Below are 15,389 nucleotides of genomic sequence, written 5' to 3'. Positions count from 1 at the left end.
CGTACACTGAAGAGATGGCCAAGTACGGAGGAAAATACTGCACCGGTATATGGCATGCAAAAGAGAAGAATTTTTATCGTCAAACACTTTATCATTTCTACATAGCTATAGCAACCAAATAACGGCTAGCGCTCCCACCCGAAAAAGTACTTTAAACCTATGATCCACCCCCGCTGAGCCAATTACCAAAAATATTGGCAACGCTACATGGTGGGTATAAGGTAGAACCTATTTGGATGATTGACCATATAGATCTTGCAAGATGTCATCGGAAGAATAAATATTTTATTGTCTCATCAAGATGACAAAAGACACACTTTTTACTTCCCTTCCAATTCTGCTTTGCAAGGTTATCTTTAGTAAGAATCACTCCGCGACAAAGATACCACGCGAAGACCCTTGTCTTCAACAACATCTTCATCTTCCAGATTTTACGAATATTTACTACCGGTTCTAAAGGTTGAATCAATGCTCTATACATTGGAACCCACTGTGAATTTACCATTCTTTGCAATGCTCCAATGGAACTCATCTGCCCCGTCTGACAGTTGAACTAATGCAAACCATTGTAGCAGTGCATTCCAAGCTGTAGGACGGGCCCAACCAGTTCTCTTTTGAACGTCACACTGGGTGGTGTAGAATCCATCTCCTTAGCTAAGGTATCTACTTTGTGTGGCACAATATTGTATAAATCCAGATATTGTTCTCTTAGAGTGGCATTGCCTAGCTATTTTTCTTCCCAAAAACAACTCTCGGGTCCATCCTTAATGGAGATAGAGCCAAATGGGAAGAAATGTTTTTTCGCCGCCGTCAGGCCAGCCCAGAAGTATGAATCTCCAGGTTTTCATAAAACCTGAGAAATCGCACTTGAACCAACATACTTTCTCCTTAGTATTGTGTGCCAATCCCCCAATTTAGCTAGCCATTTACCAAGCAGAGCTCTGTTCTTGACCTCAAGGTCATGAGCTCCCACCCCCCCCTTGATCTTTTGGGCGGCAGACAATGCTTCATTTAGCAAGCCTATATTTTTTCTTCTCAGTGTCTCCTGCCAAAAGAATCCTGATAGGAAATAGTCTAACCGATGCAAAAAAAAAATGGGTAATTGGAAAAATGATATCATATACAATATCATATTCGTCAATACTGAATTAATGAGTATCAATCTTCCGCCGAGGGATAGCAATTTTCCCTTCCAGCTGCTAAGGCGCTTCTTCAATCGTTCCTCGACGTGCTTCCAGCCAGTAATAATAAGCCTCCGAAAATGAACTGGAATGCCTTAGTAGCTAATTGGAAACTGACCAAGTCCACTGCCGAAAAGTTCAGCATATAGGTTTGCGTCATCCTAGGTGCGCATCACCGGAGCAAAACAATTCAGTCTTATGGAAGTTTATTTTCAACCCTGACAATTTCTCGAACGTTGGTAAAATTAGTTTTAGGTTCTCGCTTTCTCGAGTTCATGTTTCATAAATAGAATCGTATCGTTGACATATTGAAAAATAGATAGTCCTCTGCCAACAAAATGCGGATGTACCCTTCAATTTTCCCATCAGCCTTGGCAAGTTCAATAATGATAGCTAGCATATATCAGCCACGATGTTCAATAACATGGGTGATAGTGGGTCACCTTGTTTTAAACCCTTTTTCGTCTGGAAGTATTTACCAATATCATCATTAACTTTAATAGCAACATTTTCTCTAAAAACAAAGTTTGTAATTAGAGTGCGCCACGCAATGAAAAATCCTTTCATCCCGAGTGTCTACTGAAGAAAAGACCACATAACTTTATCATAAGCTTTTTTTTAAATCAATCTTTAGGATTACGTCATTCATATTCTTACGATGTAACACATATACCATTTCATGGAAGGAGAAAACTCCATCTAAGATATATCAACCTTGCATAAAAGGTGACTGAGTAGAACGAACCACATGATCAGCCACTGAATTAAGTCTAATTGTAACAATCTTAGTAAATATCTTAAAACAAAGATTAAGGAGATATACCGGCCTGTATTGCTGAATTCGTTCTGCTTCATAAACCTTTGGTAGCAGAATAATTTTACCTAAATTGATCCAAAAAAATCTCCAGTTATCCACTATAGAGAGCATAAAAAGATCCAACATGTCTTTAAAAATATTCCAGAAGCTCTGATAGAATTTGGTAGGAAAACCATCTGAACCTGGAGCTTTATTATTTTCCAACTGGAAAACCTCCTTCTTAGTTTCCTCCTCAGTGTAAGGGGCGGTAAGAAAGGCGTTTTCTGCCTCGGAAACTTGAGGAATGCCATCGGTCATGGATTCATCCATTGGTAGATTACTATCTATAGGATCTCCAAACAAACCTTTATAATAACTAGTAATGTACGACTTTAGCTGCTCATGACCTTCAATCATGCCCTCATCTTTTATTAGGGAGTGAATGAGTTTTTCACGTGTCTGCCATTGGCGACACTATAAAAGTATCTCATATTCGAATCTCCTTCCAGTATAAATTAGGCTTTCGATCGTTCGTACCATTTGAGTTTTTCTTCACGCAGCTGTTCGGCCAACTATGCATTTGATTGGCTTTTTAGTTCAATCTCTTGCGTTGTTAGCGGTCTTATCTCCGTGACCACCTCAAGCTCATCGATAATCGATGACATGCTGAGTTTGTCATTTTGGAGCTGCCCAGTCATATGCCTCACCCATCCGCCAAGGTACCTACGTGTAGCACGGAGTTTATTATTCCACCTTTGGATTGGAAAATGACCAGCAACGGGCTGCTCCCATATCTTCTTAACCAGTTCCGAAAAACCTTCCGTATGTAGCCAACCTAGTTCAAACTTGAATGGACGTATGCTCTAAGGTCTATGTATTCCGGTAGTTAACAGTTAGGAGCATGATCCGACGGAGCCTCAATGCATGGAGACTCGACTACTATGCAGTATGCACTCCCAGTTACGTGTTAAGCGCAACCCTAGCCCCCAGTTCTCCTGCTCAAATGATGTTCCCGGTAGTCCAACTCATCATGGGCCTCCTAGTCCACAAGCTGCCTGCCGTGGACCAGTGTTGCCGCCCCGGCGCAGCCCACCCCACGGCCTCGTTTGGATGTCTTAGTCACCATCCAAGGACTCTTGGTTCACTCTCCCAACATGATTACGTCTTCATTAAGTTTGTTTGTAGGTGTTGCCATAACAGTCATTGGTGAAGTGGCTTCAGGTTGATTGTTTTGTTTTCTTTGTAGGGCCATGGTGAATAATATAAATAAACAAGTCTGCATGCATCATTTGGTGCAAAGACCAGGAGATTCAATCATTTCGAAGGACAAAATGATACTAGTAATTAAGTTTGCCGTCCGTCAGCCGTCTTCTCCAGTAATCAGTTTGCTAGTAATAATCAAGTAAAAGCGCCAACAGAATGCATCCAAAAATTGCTGGCCACCTTGCAAATGAATAGATTAAATGGCATACTTACAAACTTAGTGGTACCTTTCCAACATTGAGTGCAAACGCTAGGCTGGGTGTCACCAAAAATGTGCAGACATAGCTGTCCGGCCGGTTCAGTTGTCTTGCAGAGATAAGGATTATGGTTAACTCCAAAAAACAAGGAGAACCTGAACAATGAATATTCCAAAATATCGATGGTACTCATGTTACCTTTCTACTTAACATACAAGTACCATTCAGTGCTACATTTCCTTCCTATATTCACACCACACATGAAGTCCCGCAGAAACTAGTCTCATCATGATCTGCAGCCCCAGCGTCAAGGCGTCACCGGTGGCCGTGCCACCACTGGACGATAAATACCTTCTGGAGGAGATCCTCCTCCGCCTTCCTCCACGGCCCTCCTCCCTTCCATGTGCCTCCCTTGTTTGCACAAGGTGGCACAACATTCTTTTAGATCCTGACTTTCTCCGACGTTTTCGTAAACACCACCAGAAACCTCCTCTACTTGGCTTCTTTGCAGTGCGTCTTGACTCAAGTACAGTATTCATCCCTACTCTAGACGCTCCCGACTGCATCCCTGCCACTCGCTTCCCATTGCGGCAGAACCTTCGATATGGGGGTTTCAATGTTCGTGGCTGCCACCATGGCCTTGCCATCCTCGTTAACCGGGGTAAGCTAGAGGCCTTCGTATGGGATCCTCTCACTGGCCATGACCGTAATGTGCCTTTCCCACCAAGGTATTGCATTTATAAATATGGTCTTGTCAAGAATGCAGTTGTATTTTGTGGTGATACCGAAGATGGGCATGTGCATGGTGATTGCAGCCTGAGCCCATTTAAAGTGGCTTTTCTGTGGGATGATTGGAAAGAAAAACGTGCAATATGTTGTCTCTACGACTCAGAATCTGGTGTATGGGGAGATATCATCTCTGTGGCAACCAGTGATAAGATATGTGATACAAGGCCTGGTATGATAGTTGGGAATTTGGTTTATTGGCTGCTTGATGGGGGTGGCATCCTTGAGTTGAATTTGGAGACACAAAGTCTTGGTGTGATTGAGAAGCCAACTAATGTACATTTTACAGGCTACCAGTATTTCCATATTTTAAATCATAGTGGCCTCGGTCTTGCAGTTTTGTTGAAGTCCAGTATGTGCATCCAATTATGGAGAAGGAAATCGAAAAATGAGGGTGTTGTTGGATGGGTACTGCAGAAAACTATTCAACTTAACCAGCTCCTTCCTGTGGTATCGCAAAAGGATAGAAAAAAGACATGTATACTTGGTTATGATAACAACACTAACACGATGGTTCTATCGACTACTATTGGTGCCTCAATGGTACAACTTGAGACACTGGACTTGAGAAATATTCCTGAAAGAAGTTATGCAACATATTACCCCTACACAAACTTCTATACCACAGGTAATACCTTGCCTATTTTTACACTAATTAATAATATTTATTGTTTACTTGTACTTAGAATCATTCTGTTGTAACATTATTCATGTTCCTAAAGGCGGGTTAGATATTTAAGGACATACAGTGGTGATGTGCTTATGACAATGTTTCAACACATTATAGATAAAAAGGTATCATGCACAGTCACTAGTTATTGCATAAAACTTATTTGGACCGGTATAACTTCGCAATAATAGATGGTTGTGTGCCTCATCGGAAGCAGATGCCGGGATTTACTCCTTTTCTTAAAAAAATAATAGTTAATGCATAAAAATTGCTCTAGTGTTTTGTTTGCATCCAAGAGTTAAACATGCTCCATTTGTTTTAAAATATTTCCCGTCTTAGATTTTGACCAACTATATATGCACGACTTATGTATACGAAAGCATTTTCAGAAATAAGTTCTTTGAAATACGAATATAGTGACATCAATTTTTTGGAATACAAAATTATTGACATCAATTTCATGTCACACCAACTATATACTTATAATCTCCAACACTATCTACTTCTTAAATATACCATCCGTTCACATGTTTTTCAAAAAAAAAAAAAAAAGGGTCTTGGAGATCTTACAAGAGAAATACTGAAACATCAAAATGAGAAGATTTTACAAGACAAGATACATTCACTGAATTCACTAGACACTAGAGAACTAATATACAATGTTCTCTCTTCAGGGCTGCAGGAGGCTTCACGCGCCCAGAAGGGGGAACTTTGCTTGATTAAAGGGTGCTCGATGCACGATCCTCCGGCTGGCAAGGAACCTCTCTGAGTCAGAAGATTCAATAGCATGGGTAGATGGTATATACTTCCACAAGCAGGATAAAGTGAAAGAACCCAAATCTTGCCCTATTTGATTTCTATTTTCTCGGTTACATATGTCATGTTTTGTCGGTGGGATGTAAAAGAAAAAAGATGATTGTTCAGTGGTGCAAGGTTAACTGAACTATACTTCTGTGTGCAGTTCAAATTTCGAAGAGGACGGATCAATTTACCTAGGCAGGAAATGTTACTGGAATTAAAACATATATTCCCCCGTCCAATGAAATATGTCTCAACTTTATCTCAATTTAAGTGTACCTAGACACTATTACTACTAGTATATAAATACATTCAAATTTAGATAAAATTGAGACATGTTTCATGAACGAAGGGAATATGAAAAATAAAGTCAGTATGCAGAGACGCCCAAGGAGATGCAGCTCCATGATGTTGTGTTGGCTGCAACCTCCCGTTAGACAGCACACAGTGAGTCGGTGATGTTCTAATAGAAGATCGAAAACATTTAATCACGCCGGGTGATCCACACAATAGGAGTTTTGGTACTTTCCGCGAGCCCAGGAAATTCACCTGCCAGCGGCTAAACCTGACCCTGAACCTGAACCGGACTCTCCTACATAAACCAAACCTGACCGCATCGCCTGCTCTGCAAACCACGTACAAACTTGTGCAGCCAAGTCCAAACCTCCCGTATGGACCAAGCCACGCTTCCGATCATGGATATCCTCCTCGGCCGCGTTATCCACAAGCCGCCCGGCGCCGTCCGCCTCCTTCCGCCGCCGCAAATACAGCCCGTCCCACGGCCTTGCTTGGAGGTCTTGGGCAAAACAATCCAAGGACTCTTCCTCCGCATTACTCCTCGGAACAATACCACCGTTAAGCCCGTCGTCCGCCGACCGTCTTTTGTAGCTGTGCCGCCGCCGCTACCGCTGCCCCCGCCCCCCATCCAGATACCGGGTTCGATCTTGGGCTCCATACAAGGGCTCTTAATCCCTCTCGTTCCTCCACAATCACCTGAACCTCAAGCTGAAGCTCAAACTAAACCCTCCCTGGGGGAGATATCAGACTCCATCCAACGACTCGTCCGCCACGTTAAGCCCGCCGTTTGCCGGCCGCTCGCGCTACCCCTTGTGGCCCACATCGCCCAGGACCCCACCGCGGCCGCGGCTCTCGTCCTCGGCGGCGCGGCGATCGCCGCATGCCAAAGGTACATCCAGGTCGTGCCGTACAGCAACCGCGTCCACCTCATACTCGATCGCTCTCCGCAGCAGGATCGGAGAGAGGACTAGTTCGAGTTCCAGCATTTCAAGAACACCAACGCCCGCAGGATCTTCCGCTCCCGCCACTACCAGACCGTCCGTGTCCGGCGCCTCACCTCCGAGATCGTGGGCGCCATCAACCGCGGCCTCGCCATCAAGGGCAGGCAGGGGGTGGCACGCGTGCTACCGCCGCACACGAGGCACCTCGACGACCTTGATTGGGAGGTCGTCATCACCAAGAACAAGGAGTGCAACGCATACGTCCATCCCAGTGCTGGCAAGATTGTAGTCTTCGCGGGTCTGCTTGACCGTTTTGAGACCGATGCTGAGGTCGCCGCTGTTATTGCTCATGAGGTTAGTTTATCGTTTTAAATAGCCAGCTATAGCTACAACCTTTTAAAAGTGTGCAAAAAAATACGGAGTACTAAAAATTTATATAAATATATGTATTTGACTACACAACATTAAGCTGCCAACATAAGGTTGTTGTCCTGGCTCAGCCACTGGGCTATAGCCCACTATTTAAAACCAGTGTGATTAATGGGCAAACAGTACTAGTAGTACTATTTTTTATCCAGCAGGGTTTAATTTAACTTGATGAACTTTATAGGTTGGTCATGTTGTTCAAAGGCACAGCGCAGAGTGGTTATCCACACCGCCCTTCGCCCTGACATACTCCTTATTGCGGAGGTACCTTCACTTCTCCATCTGATCACATCGTATTTCATGTTTTCATCATCAAAAGGGAAACGCTGCGCCGTAAATTTATTGTATACACAATAAAGTACTTCATGTTGGATGGTCGTATGTATATGCAGGCTAGAGGCTGAGGCAGATTACATTGGAATCATGCTGCTTGCTGCGGCTGGTTATGATCCACAAGCTGCCCTTAAGGTTTGCGACAAGTTTGCAGATTTGGAAAGAAACAAGGACTACGGGTGGCCATACGATGATTCTTACTCTACGCATCCTCCACAAAAGGAGAGGAAGCGGTTGTTATCACAAGATAAAGTTATGGGGGAGGCCTTGCATTTATATAGAGAAGTTACCGCCAACCAAGGACATGAGAAGGTGTCGCCTGAATGTGGAATTTTGTCTCTTGCATATATGCACTAACTAGGTATGAGGTACATGTGACACTTAGGCTCCGTTGGGAGCTCTTTTTTTAAAAGTATTTTGGGAATACTTCACTTTTCAAAAATAACAAAGTATTGAATAATTCAAGATGTTGGTTCCAACCAATACGAAGTATCCCCAAAACTGCAGTTTTTTTTTAAGTATTAGAAACTTCACCTTGGACCTTTTTTTCTAAAGGGAAAAAACCACATGGACAGGACTAAGGAGCCAAGGAGGGTTGCGTCTTAGAGTTCAGTAAAACTTGGTCTATCGTTTTTCCAAATTCTATTAATGATGTGTTAGATTTTAACCTGTCTTCTTTTTAATAAAGGCTGCAGCTATTCCTCTCAGAAAAAAAAGGCGTTACCATGATAGACTAATCGTACTTGCAGAATTTGAGGTAGCACACTATTTACAGGTGTGTCTTTTTAGGGAACTATTTACAGGTGTGTTGATTAGTTGTTAGCTAAAACATTCAAGGGGAGAACAACTGCAAGAGCCATGCAAGCATCTACTTGTCAAAAGAGATTAAAATGCAACCTAAAAATATGTCAAAGGGACGCTAAAACAATATTTTCCAAACACCTTGCAGTTTTGACGAACACATAGAAATACTACAGTATGAAGATACTACATTATTTTTCACCCGTGCACCCAAAAACTTCAGTTTTGTAATACTTCGGTTTTAGAAAAACTTCGTTGCCAAACTAGACCTTATGATCTATGTTAGTGTTTTGTTCAATAAGTAATTATTAAGAATAATATCAATTTTAATATATGTGGTTTTCTTATTAACTCAAAGTTGCATCCAAAAAAAATAGAAGCAAGTAATTACACTCGGCCTCTGCATATGAAAAATGAACATAGCCCAAAAAACAATAGTAAAAGTTCGACACAAGCATTCCCTGTTAAGTAAAGATCTATTTGGTTACCTGCTCCACTTGAATGCATGCTGCCATGAAGAGCTTATTGTGCTCTCTTAGCTACAAAGTGCTCCATGTGCAAAGTGAACACACACATAAATAACCTACATTGTAGAAAGAGTTTTACTTTAAAATAACAATCATTTCTGCAAAGCCACAATGCCCAACATATAACTGCCGCTTCAACACGGATATGTTTTCCAAAATTTTGATGGCACCGCCACATATTTGCAACAGTATGTGGTTGATACAAATTTGATACCACATCAATGATAGACCATGTTGCACAAAGCAAATTTATTTTGAAAAAACAAATATCTCGAGCCCATCTCGAGCCGCCCGGCAACCGGATTCTCGTCGTCTGACTCGACTTGTACACAGGAGCCCTTGTTTTGTTATTACTGGAGTTGATTGATGTATGGTTTGTCTTATTTTAAATCATTTGGATGTTCCTCCTCGCTCCCTCCCCCCGTGCACTCTCTGCCCCTGCCGCCGCTCGACGCGCCGCTGGGTAAAACCCTGATGGCGTGGCGGCGGCTGCCGGCTGCCGGCTGGGCTTCCATCTGCGACGGCGAAGTGGGGTCGCGGTGGCCAGGAAGCGATCTGCATGCGGCAGCGCTGCCGGGCGGCGTCTTCGCGGAGTTTGGTCGGTTCTAGGCCCATATGGGTCTGGGCGGGCTTCTTCTCGAGCTGTTGCTCCGGTGACTACTCCATTGGCGGTGGCTCCCTTGGGCTTCTCCCGCATCATGAGGATCCCTAGAGCAGCTGCTCCGGGCATGGTGGTGGTGTCCATCTCCTCCACCAGAGGTGGTCGACCTAAGTACGGGTTGTCGGACTGCGAGAACCGTCATCCAGTCTCGGCTGCGAGTCGGGAAGACATAGTTGCTAGTGAAAACCGAGCCGATTGGCGGGCGGTGGCGCCGTTCTACGCCGTTTCCTTGGTGAAGGCATCGCTAAGCAACGACCGTTGAATACTCATGCTGCTCCGGTGGAAACCCTAGTCTGGTCTTCTAGTCTAGACGATGGTGGCACTGTGGTGTTGTTTTCTCTCTTGGGAGCATCGTTTGTGGAGGAGCACCGGTGGACAGAGGCTGGAGGAGGATATGTCAAGTCATGCCTACCTGAGAGGTGCTACGATGAAGTTTATAGGTGATGAGTGGTGGCTTCAGGTATCGTGATGTATGATCTTGATAGATCTCTGCTGAATAAAGTTTAAATAAAATCCGTATGCATCGCTTTGATGCAGAGGTTGGAGCTCCCCCATTTCGAAAAAAAATCTTTTAGTTGTTGTTACTAACTTTGATTGTGTACATACAAGCATAGTAGCTTCATAAGCCTCGGGGACAAATTGCGGATTTGCATTATTTTCAGTTTTGTCAAGGAAAGATTGGGTAGAGGAAATGTAAGAGAGTGGTACGGTAGGAGGCATATTACTTTTCCACCCTCCAAATAACTAAGTCTGGTGGCTGCAAGTCCTCCATCTTTTGTTCCCCTTGGTTTGCCTTTTTCCATAATTGCACCTTGCACCTACAGACATATAAAAGAGAAGGAAACTGATAAAATCCTAATAAAACTAATGGAACACTCATTGAAAATTAAGGAGAACTCGTAATCATGCATAAATGGCATACTTAGAAATAGATGGAGCATGATATGAGTGGCAAATAGAACATTTTACATGACTAAAATATGTTGTAAAATGCAATTATCAGCATCTTTGTTTTGTTATTATTGGAGCTGCTGGATGTATATTTCATCTTATTTTAAATCATTTGGTTGTTGTTGCTAACTTTGGTTGTGCACCAACAAGCATGCTTGCTTCATGAGCCTCGGTGATGAATTAAGGATTTGCAATTTTTCATTTTGTAATGAATGATTGGGTAGAGGAAATGCAAGAGAGAGGGGACAGTAGGAGGTAAATGTGTGCCATTGTGAGAGGAGGTGTAGGAGAACTAGAGATTGTCGCTAACTATTTCTTAATCTCCCATTATGCTACAATATCACCCTTCTAAATCCGTTATTTCACTTTTTCGACATAGCATATTCATTTTGTATGGGATGGAAATGTACAGGCATTTAGCTAGTCACTTATAGTTAGGAAGCGATCACTTGGTACAAAATGGTTCTTGATTAAACCATAGGAAAGCACACAAATTATTTTTTCGAGAAGCTAGAATCAATTCGAATTTCTTTTGGAATTAAGTGTAATGAAGTGGATCACATGAAGATTTCTATTATTTTTAAATTGTATATTGCTTTATAAAGATCAAAATCCCCACGAAATTCAATTAAATGTTGTTTTATGTATCTCATAAATATTTCTAGTAATATTTTACGTGTATATATTGCTTTATAAAGATTAAACGTCCACAAAATTCATTTAAATTTGTATAAAAACTTTTCTTGTGAATCAGCCAGGAGACTCGCCTAGGAAGCTTCAAGGAGCGAAAAAAATTTCAAATCGGAAGAAAATATCAAGGGGCCAAGAGAGCAGGCAGCCAGGCACGGCAAAAAAAAAAAAAAAAAAGGCCACACCACGGATCGCCCCCATGATCCGCGTGCCTCACCCAACGATGTATCCTCACCGTCCAATACTCTCGAATCCAACCCTCCAAAACCATCGAAACCAAACGCGCCGCCGCTCGCAGGAATGAAATTTTCGCAGTCTCCCGCGTTCGCCGGCCGCCTATTAAAACCTCCCGATCCGCCGCCGCTCTCCCTCACTCAAATCCTCCCCATTCCCGGCGAGATCTCCCAAGAGCCCCCACTCCGCCGCCCGCCCACGAAGCAAACCCCGGCCTAGCCTCACGCCCCGATGGCCCGCACGAAGCAGACGGCGAGGAAGTCCACCGGCGGCAAGGCGCCGAGGAAGCAGCTGGCGACCAAGGCGGCGCGCAAGTCGGCGCCGGCCACCGGCGGCGTCAAGAAGCCACACCGCTTCAGGCCCGGCACCGTCGCGCTCCGGGAGATCCGCAAGTACCAGAAGAGCACCGAGCTGCTCATCCGCAAGCTCCCCTTCCAGCGCCTCGTCCGGGAGATCGCGCAGGACTTCAAGACCGACCTCCGCTTCCAGAGCTCCGCCGTCTCCGCGCTGCAGGAGGCCGCGGAGGCATACCTCGTCGGCCTCTTCGAGGACACCAACCTCTGCGCCATCCACGCCAAGCGTGTCACCATCATGCCCAAGGACATCCAGCTCGCACGACGCATCCGTGGGGAGAGGGCGTAGAGACAGTGCCCTCTGTAGGTGTAGAGATCTCCTGCGTGCTGGAAATCTAGTACTGGGCGTCGTAGAATGGTTCGTCGGTTGTTCTATGATTGCTGTGTTATGTTCTGCTTGTGTCTGGTGCTACCCTCTTGTTATTATCATCAGTAATGAAAAATGTTGGCTATCAGATCTGAATCATGTGTGTTTCTCCGAGTATGTTTGCTTCAGTTTTAAATGGACGTTGGATTAGCTTATCCTGATATTGGGACGTGACTGCCAAGGTTTGGATTGTTAGGTGAAAGTACGAGACCATTGAATGACCTGCACTTTTTATTCTGAAGTTGAAACCACCATCATTAGTAATCAAAATGTTGGCTATCAAATCTGAATCCTGTGTGTTTCGCGCAGCGTGCTTGCTTCAGATTTAAATAGATGTTTGATCAGCTTATCCTTTTACTTCATTTTAAATAATTCGTTTGGACATGACTGCAATTTTGGATTGTTATGTGAAATTCCAAGACAATTTACATAGCCTGCACTTCTGAATGTGAAAGTTCAGTTACAACAATGAATTTGACTATTAGTATTTGTTGGTTCCTCCTTTCTGCTTATATATATAGATGGCGCGCACAATATCACTTGCACATTTTTCTCAAAGTTTACTGGATTCGTGAAACTTGTTACTATACCTTATTTCTGAACCTCACTCGGCTGCTGTATTGTTCCTTACAGGATGTCTTGTGCTATTCTGAAACATGAGAACTGAGTTCCAGCTTAGTGGCAAGGCAAGGCGAGTGCGCAGCCAGCCCACCCGGGTTCGAATCCCCATCTCGCGGTAATTTCGCTGAAGGGGTGAACTTTAATCGGGTTATCATCCTAGCGTCTATCCGCGGGGAGAGTCTCATTTCTACCTAAGAACGTATAGCCAAGGGAGGGATCATTCCCCCGTTGGTCAACGTTTTTTTTTTTTTTTTATGCTATTCTGAAACATGATATTCTGTATCTTTCAGACCCATTTAAAATGCCTTGCTCACTGACACTAGCGAGCAGCTTCTTTCCTTGCCTGTTGCATTGCTGTGGAGAACATTATTCGTCTTGCAGGTAAGATGGAAAAAAAAAAGAGTTTTCTGAGTTTCGTGCTAGCAGGTTAACTGCATTAGGAATAGGATGAGGACTAACTTTATGCTTTGCAATGAAACAGATTTCCGTGTCAAGACCCAGGGCACCATCGTCGTATAGGGGCTTCCGATGCTAGAGAGGTTCATCTCGATGCAGCTCGAGTGGAAGCAGAAGCAGCGTGGCTGGCTCCCTCGCCCTCCAGCTTGTTGAAAATTTGACCATGCCTTATGTGTTGCATCGCTTCAGTGCCTAAAACTAAAAGAAGGCCACCATGCTTCCAACAAGATTGTAATTTTTACAGGTGACAATAAAGTGAAATATATGAAGGCCAATGCTTCCAGAGGTACGTGATAAAATGCTAATGAGTTAGCGTGCCTTCTTGACAACGCTTCTGCTTTCGAGCAGCTGCGTCTCCAGCATTAGCCTCAAGATACCTAGCTGGCTGCAGCGGTTCAGCGACCTTTGATGTTTTCGAATTCAAAAGACTGCAGGCAACGAAGATTGAAGCAATATCGTGCTATCAACAACCTAGTACAGCTCTCACTTGGACAAGCATTACAATTTACAATTGATAATCCTAGAGATACACTATCGTAGTGCTGTCTACTATGCTCATGCTCGTGTTCAGCTTACATCCAGGTTCATCCTCGTTTGTCCTATGATTACTGTGTTATGTTCTGGTTGTCTCTGATTTACCACATTGTTATTATCATCAGTACTGAAAATGTTGGCTAACATATCTGAATCGTGTGTGTTTTCTCAGGGCGTGTTTGCAGTTTGCTTCAGATTTAAATGGATTTTGGATGATATTACATTTACTAGCATATTACCCGTGCGTTGCTACGGAAGCGGCAATATCGACACCGAACTCATTGTGCAGCAATGAGAGAGGCTTCAATGTCATGGTCGATGGTGATGTTGTATGCGTCGTCCATGCTGATTGGCGACCTCATCCCCTCCGTGCGTCTATCCATAGCCCTTAATGAACTCGTGGACGCAAGTAGGGTGTCTTGGGCAAAAGAATCTGAGAGTACGACTTCTATCGAAGATGGACTAATTAGCGCCCGTTGAGATTTGTGATCATCGAGTCTCAGATCGTTTTGCTAGTTATCCTTTGACAAGCTAAAACTCAAGTTCGGCTAGGTTTCATACTTGTTATCGATCGCACAGTGAGTATTGTTTTTCACAAGCACAAGCCCTAAAGTCTGGAGAAAAATGGTTTCCAAAAAAAGGGCTAAGATGTACGAAAATAGCTAGTGGAACATGGGTCTAGATGACCCTATTTTCGAAAAACAAAACCTCAAAAATGCCATTTCGAATTTTTTAAAATATTGAAATGTTTTGTGCATGTATCACCTTGACATTTATTTTTGCATTTAAAAAAACACTATTGTATGTAGCCTACGTGAAAATGAGAAATGTCCATATGACACTATAATGATTGAATTTCTAGTACTATATACACAATATACAGATTTCTAAATGTTGTGTGTAGACCAAATACCACCGTATTTTGGCTTGAAAATTTACACAAGTATCAAGGGATTATGTAATGTGGCTGAATTATTATAAAAATATGAAACTTTGAAATACATTTTTTATTAAGAAGCGGGTACGCCTACATACGTACATTATGAACATGGTATATGTATCAGTGCTTTTTACAGTAGACGTTATATGCAAAACTTGGTGTGATTATTACGGTATTTTTGTTGAATCTGCACGAGTCCCTCATTGATGTCCACGATGTACATGCAATTTTTCTACTTGTCCGTGACGGACTCCTACGCATGTAGTGCGTGCATGTATGATTCTAAGCCTTTAGCTAACATGCTATAGTGAGATGTATGCTCGTGTGTCTTCATTGTAGAGTATTCATGTACTCTATTTCCCTCAAAAAAAAAAAAATGTACTCTATCTCCATTACGTACCAATATCGTTATATGGTATAGGAACGCCAAAAGCAATCCGAGTCCAATTTTTTTTCCCTTTCTTCTAGTTTCTGCCATATCCGATGCTACCAAACCATGTCCGATCCACGTAGATCTAATCAATCTCTTTCTTGTTACAACCAAATTAGGTAAAAAATCTCCCTAC

The 15,389-nt window shown here is 43.1% G+C and overlaps 1 protein-coding gene across 1 annotated transcript; it reads left to right on the top strand.

The window, feature by feature from the left end:
* The first annotated feature begins 11,783 nt into the window (after positions 1-11,783).
* On the top strand, positions 11,784-12,194 carry LOC124655292 (histone H3.2). The gene has a single exon (XM_047194211.1). The coding sequence runs from the start codon at positions 11,784-11,786 to the stop codon at positions 12,192-12,194; it is 411 nt and encodes a 136-aa protein (XP_047050167.1).
* The last annotated feature ends 3,195 nt before the right edge of the window (positions 12,195-15,389 follow it).

Source organism: Lolium rigidum, chromosome 5, assembly GCF_022539505.1.
Source record: "Lolium rigidum isolate FL_2022 chromosome 5, APGP_CSIRO_Lrig_0.1, whole genome shotgun sequence".
NCBI lineage: Eukaryota > Viridiplantae > Streptophyta > Magnoliopsida > Poales > Poaceae > Lolium > Lolium rigidum.
Note: the sequence above shows the minus strand (reverse complement) of the source record. Positions and strands in the feature narration are given on the sequence as shown.